At 42.3% G+C, this 6,381-nt stretch overlaps 1 protein-coding gene across 1 annotated transcript in view; it reads left to right on the top strand.

The window, feature by feature from the left end:
• Ganc (glucosidase alpha, neutral C) overlaps positions 1 to 6,381 on the top strand; it is a 68,593-nt gene that overhangs the window by 47,367 nt on the left and 14,845 nt on the right. Inside the window, exons 16-17 of the mRNA XM_004623508.2 lie at positions 1,111 to 1,212; positions 1,737 to 1,788. Coding sequence (XP_004623565.1) covers positions 1,111 to 1,212; positions 1,737 to 1,788 — 154 coding nt within the window. The remainder of the gene's footprint in view (positions 1 to 1,110; positions 1,213 to 1,736; positions 1,789 to 6,381) is intronic.

Genomic DNA, 6,381 nt, shown 5'->3' with positions numbered 1-6,381 from the left:
TTTTTTTCCTTTTACACATCATTTTGATGATATACAATCAATCTTCACAAACTCTTACCAACTATAAAGAGAAAAATAATACTGGATTTGTAGCAAGACTTCCTGAATGCAAAACCTGCCTCAAAACCACTTCATGGAATATAGACCTAAATTATAAAAGCTAAAACAAATAAGAAAAGCCACTTTAGGAGAAAATCTTTTGATTTTAAGATAAGAAAAGATTTCTGGGCTAGAACATTAAATGCATAAACCATAAAAGAGAAAAGTTATCAATGAGAATTCCTCAAATCACTTCTGTAGTTGGCTAACGTGGATAGTTGTTGAAGCAAAGAAGCCTGAGAGAACTTTTCTAGTTTTGGAAATTTTCTGTCTTCTTTATGGTTGTGATATGGATATATAGGATTTTCAAGTCATCAAATTCTACTTAAAATGGATACATTATTGCATGTAAATTATATATCTAAAAGTTCCTCCTTCCTAGGTACAATGAGGCAGGCCTATCATCTAAGCACTTGAGAGGCTAAGGCAGGAGGATTACAACTATGAGAACAACCTGGGCAACTTAGGCCCTCTCCAAAAATTAAATTGTTAGCCAGGCATGAGGGGTGGGCCTGTAATCTACCACTCAGGATGCTGAGGCAGGGGGATCACATTGAGTATGAGGTCAGCCTGGACTACAAAGTGAGTTCAAGTCCAGCCTGAACTGCATAGTGAGACCCTATCTCAAAAAAAAGCCCAAAAAATATTTAAATTGTTTAGAAAAGGGGAATGGAGGTACAGCTCAGTAGTAGAGCATTTGTCTAGCATGCTTTTATAAGACTAAGTTCAATTCGCATTACTTAAAAAAAAATTCTTGCATATTCAGACTCGAATTTTACTTCAAAAATAAGTAGTTTCAGAATATTTTCATAGCTTATTTTATGGATTTTATTAACTTTTTCACATTAGAAAATTGGTACTTTTTAATTGTAGACAATCTTGAATTTAAAGGTAAGATATCTGTTTTCCTCTTTATTAATTTATCTTTTACAAGTAAGGAATCTAAATGTGAAATTGAGTGTATGGACTAATTTGCATTTTTAAAAAACACTTTATTACTGGTGACCAAAGGTGCAGTGTGGACTGGCGACAACACAGCAGAATGGAGTTACCTGAAAATTTCCATCCCAATGTTACTCACTCTCAGCATTAGTGGGATCTCTTTTTGTGGAGGTAAGACAAGTCCTGGCCTAAGGCTAGAAGTGTGTTTTTGTCAAAGCCGGTCAGAGAAAATGGGAGAAAGTGAAAGCGAGTTACAGAGGAGAGTAAAAGAGGAGCTTCAGATTTGCTTGTGTCTTGTCTGGATTGAGGACTGGAAATGAGCTTGTCAGGACAGTCAGAGTGTTTCCTTCCCTTGCTGTCTTACCACTCCCTCCTGAGACGCACTTGGTAACTAAGTTTATCTTTCTGAAACATACAGAGGTATGACCAAAATACATGTATTTACATTTTAAAAGCTATTTCAATAATAGACACATTGTTGTTAATCCCCCTCAACATACTCCCCCTTGCTTTGAGCACATCTGTCTCATCATTTTTGCTACTTTCTGAAGTTGTGGAAGTCCCCTTCCATGAGTATCTTTATAAGATGTAATAAAAAATACAGTGAATGCTGCTGCCGAGCACCGAGCACCGTACAACAGAAAGGAACAGTCTTGAAAACATTCTGGTGTATCCTTGCCCACTTTACTCACTAGATCTGGCACTCTGCAATTTTTGGCTCTTCCTCAAGTCAAGTGACCATGAAAAGTAAATGTTTTCAATTGACTCAGAATATTGAAGGAGCCATAACAGAACTAAAAACACTCCTAAAAGAGGATTTCCAAGGGCCAGGGATATAGCTCAGTAGAATAAGTACTCCTGAGTTCAATGCCCGGTACCGCAAAAAAAAAAAAAAAAAGATTTCCAGAAGTGCTTCAAAAAGTAGCAAGAATGACAGAAGAAGTGTTGTCAAAGTGAGGAAGAGTATTTTGAGGGGGTTTAATGGTAATGAGTCCATCTTGGTCACCTTTTGTCCCTGAGACTCAGTCCTCAATACCCATAATTTAAGAGGGAAGTCTTATTTTGACTCAAGTTCTCAGTCTATACTCTGCTGGCTCCAAGGCAGAATGTCTTAGCATGGGCATCACAGAGGAAAAACTGCCCACGTGGCGGCCAGGAGACAGAGTCAGGAGAAGAACCTAGAAGGGAGATCTACTCGGTCACACTCACAGTGACCACGTCTTCTGACTGGCCTCACCCCCTAACAGGGAGTCAGCTACAGTACCCCATAATCAAATCATCTCCCCAAACATGAGGCTTTGGGGACCATTTTAATTCTAAACTATAACAGTGTCTTTTACTGAAATAAATAAAAAAAATTCAAATACTCACTGTATTTTTCAGTCACAGCTCATTTTTGTTTTTGTTTCATCTTTTTGGGACAGGATCTTGCTATGCAGTTCAGGCTGGCCTTGAGGTCACTTTGTAGCCCAGCCTGGTCTCAAACTTGGAATGATCCTCCTGCCTCAGCCTCCTAAATGCTGGAGTATTTTTTTCTTGAAAGCGAGACAATATGATGAACTACAAAGAATTTAATAAATCAAAAGTTAACCTAGGAAGGGTTGGCGAGATAGCTCAGCTATCTGAGCTACCTAATGTCTACTTAGGCAGGTACAGGAACCAGGGTTTAATCCTGGCCGCTACATGTGGCACTGGCCTCACCCTCGGGTGTGCTGAGCCGGTCACCGAGACTGGGCATGGTGGTACATGCCTGTAATCCCAGCACTGGGGAGGCTGAAAATAGGAGGATCACTAAGAGTCCAAGCTATGTAATGAGACCCAAATACATAAATAAATTTTTTTTAAGTTTTTAAAAGTTAGCCTAGGGTAGAGGATAGAGCTCACTTGCCTAGAATGCTGAGTTCAATTCTCAGCACTGCAAAAAATAAAAAGTAAGCCTTAGAGAAATCCTTTCCACTTAGAAAATTCAAAATTCTGTGACATAGTTTAACTGGCTTTTAGATGCACACTTGAGAAAAATAAAGTTAATTGTCTCTGATAAACAGCCTTCCCCAGATCCTGAATCTGCAGATGGACATAGCAAAGCGAAAGGTTGTCAGTAGGGCCACAGTTCCAGATGCTTGTTCTCTGCAGGAACAGAGACAAATCACTGTTTTGATGTATAGTATTTTTTTAATGGAGGATAGGTTTATTTAGCTTACAGTTTGTAGAGGTTTAGTCCATAATCCACTGGCTCCAAGGCAGATAGCAGACAGGCATCATTGTAGGGGAGAAACAGCTCATGGTGGCCAGAAGGTAGGAAAGCAAGCAAGGGAGAAGACAGCCCTCTTTCTGTCCCTTATATTATATCTAGGCTAATGGGGTTAGGGAAGTGCCAAACCTAGTGTTCTGATTTAGTAGTGACACCACCTCAATCCCAGTTCTCCCACTCTAGATCCAACCACTTCTGAAAAAGCTCCACCTATGACTACATGAAGTTTTGGGGCACAGCAAGACACAAACCATAACACAAAAAGATTGTTATTTAATTGCCCTTAGTCCTAACCCTCCTGCCCCAGCCTTCTGACTGCTGGGATCCCAGGTGTGCACCACCATGCCCAGCAGATTTTATGAGGAAAAAGGGAACATGAGGTAATGCACAGGATAGGTATGTGGTGACCTTCAGGGGATAGTCTTCGTTTTCTTAGTTGGACATTCCCATGATTGCCAATGATCTTCAGTCCTTAGTCCTTTAAGTAAGCACAGTATTCTCATGCAATTTAATCCTCATCCTCCCCTTCTTCTTTCCTCCTCCTCCTCTTCCTCCTCCTCCTCCTCTTCCTCCTTCTTCTTCGTGGTATTGGAGATTGAACTGAGCTTTACTCTACCACTGAGCTACATCCCTAGCACTTGTGTTTTGAGACAAGACCTCACAGATTGCAGATTGACCTCCTGCCTCAGCCTACTATTACAGTGTTCTTTTGATTAGAGAACAGAATTAGCAAGTTCTAGCCAATAATTTGATTGTTTGAAGACCACCAAGTGTTCTGGGTTCAGAAAAACTAAAAAAAAGATTAGTAATCAAGGGCCCAGGGACCAGCATTTCTTTTGTTTGTCCACTTTCTATAATGGTTGATTCTAGTGTAATATCTTAGACCTTTTTTTGAGACAGTCTCATTATGTAATTCAGGCTGGTTTTGAACTTACTATGTAGCTCAGGCAGGCCTCAGGAGAATGTGGCCATTGTCCTGCCTCAGCCTCCTGAGTTCTTGGACTACAAGCATGTGCTTGATGTGCTACCATGCCCATCGCAGCTGAGGCCCCATCTCAGGCTTGGTGTCATAGCTCTGGAATCCTTTTGGCCCAGGGGTGGTTTTATGCCCAGATAAGCGTTGTCTCTGTGGGGTTCTCGGTTGTGTCCATTTAAGACCATGCCTGGAGACATCTGGATGTAGCTGAATGTCCCCTATCTTATTTCCTCAACATCCAAGAGGGGTCAGATCTTGTAAATTCAGGGCTAATCCACCTTTCCCAGCTCCTAGACTGTCTGAGAAACTGAGAAGAGATCTGGCCCAAAGGACAGAACAGGAAGACCAGGCTTCATTCTCTTTTTATTCCCTATTTGGTACCTGAGACCCAGGTGCGTGCAGCATCATGGTTCATGGCAAAAATGGCTTGTGAGCCCCAGACTGTCCCAGAAGAAAACACAGGTCATGCTTTTAATGACCAGCAGGCAAAGGCCAGGATCTTGGGTAGTCCCTGCCAATTGCAGTACTACGTCCTGCCTCAGCCTCCTGGGTGCTGACTTACAGGCATGCACACCATGCCAGAGACAGAATAATTACAATTACTTGTTTGTGCTTCCTTGTGGGCCACTGCTGTGCTCGGGTTAGGCCTGTCCTTGGGTGGCCTGAGTTCTTCCATATCGACCGAGGTCATAGACTTCTGTCACCACTTCAGGAGCTCAAAGTAGGAACTCAGCATGTTGAATCCGGTCACCTTTAGGTGTTGCACAGGGCTTCTTCAGTGAGCAGCAACACTTCCCACTTCACTTTCCACTTGGGAGCTCAGATTTCCAGAGAGCACAACTCTAAGGAGGGTTCTAGTGCCTTCTTTTCTTTAGCCTATACTGGGAACTGAACCCAGGGACTTTTTATTGATTTTTGCTTTCATATTGTTGGGTTTTGGGTTTGTTTTTTGTGTTGTTTTTTTTTTTTTTAAAGCAGAGTCTTACTATGCAGTACAAGCTGGCCTTGAACTAACTTATGTAGCCCAGGCTGGCCTCAAACTCACAGCGATACTCTTGCCTCAGCTTCCCAAGTGCTGGATTACAGGCATGCACCACCATGCCTGGCAAGGATCTTTTTATTTTATTTTACTTTTGCTTTTTGAGACAGGGTTTTGCTCTGCAGATCAGGCTGGCCTGGAGCTCACTTTGTAGCCAAGGCTGGTCTCAAACTGGCAATGATCTTCCCACCTCAGCCTCCCGAGTCCTGGGATTACAGGTGTGTGTCATCATGACCAGCCTAAGGGTCTTTTTATTAAGCCACATCTTTAATTTTTAAAATTTTGAGATAGGTCTTTTAGTGACTTTCTTTTCACTGAGACACAATACCTGACAGTCAAAATTTAAGAAAGAAATTTGTCAGATGTGGTAGCACAAGCCTGCAGTCCCAGGGAGGCTGAGGCAGGAGGATCATGGAGATTTCAAAGACAGCCCGGGCTCTACAGTGAGACCCTACCCTGCCCCCGCCAAAAAAAATAGATGAAGAAGAGGAAGAGGAAATGGAGGGGAGGGGAGAGAGGAGAGGGAAAAAAGGAGGAGGAGGAGTTTATTTTTAACTCACAGCTTATAGAAGATGCAGTCCATGGTCCATTGGCTCCAAAGCAGGGTGGCATGCAGGGGGACCCAGAGCAGGAGAAGCTGCTCATGGCAGCAGGAAGCAGAAAGCAACAGTGTTTTGTTTTGTTTTTGGGGTTTTTTTTGTTTTTTTTTTTTTTTTTGTGGAACCGGGAATTAAACTCAGGCCCTTGTGCTTGCCAGGGAAGCACTTATTCCACTGAGCCATCTCCCCGGCCCCAATGTGTGTTTTAATAACATTGGTCCACATACTATAGAAGAAATATATATCCTGCTCAAGGGCTTAACGTGAAATTCTACCAAAACCTCTAATTGTATTGGTTTCTCTCTAGTTCTTTAAGTTTTATCTTTGTTTGTTTGTTTGTTTTGTTTTTAACAAAGGAAGGGCTGGCCAAATAGCTCAGCAGATTAAAGCACCTACAAGCAGGCTCAGGGGCTGGAGATTAGATCCCCAGGCCTGCTGTGCGGGCCCCGCCCCAGGGGCGAACTGAGATGGCAAT

The sequence above is a fragment of the Octodon degus genome, unplaced genomic scaffold (genome assembly GCF_000260255.1).
Source record: "Octodon degus isolate 3935 unplaced genomic scaffold, OctDeg1.0 scaffold00002, whole genome shotgun sequence".
Classification (NCBI taxonomy): domain Eukaryota; kingdom Metazoa; phylum Chordata; class Mammalia; order Rodentia; family Octodontidae; genus Octodon; species Octodon degus.
The sequence above is the reverse complement of the archived record's forward strand: the minus strand, read 5'-3'. Positions and strand labels throughout refer to the sequence as shown.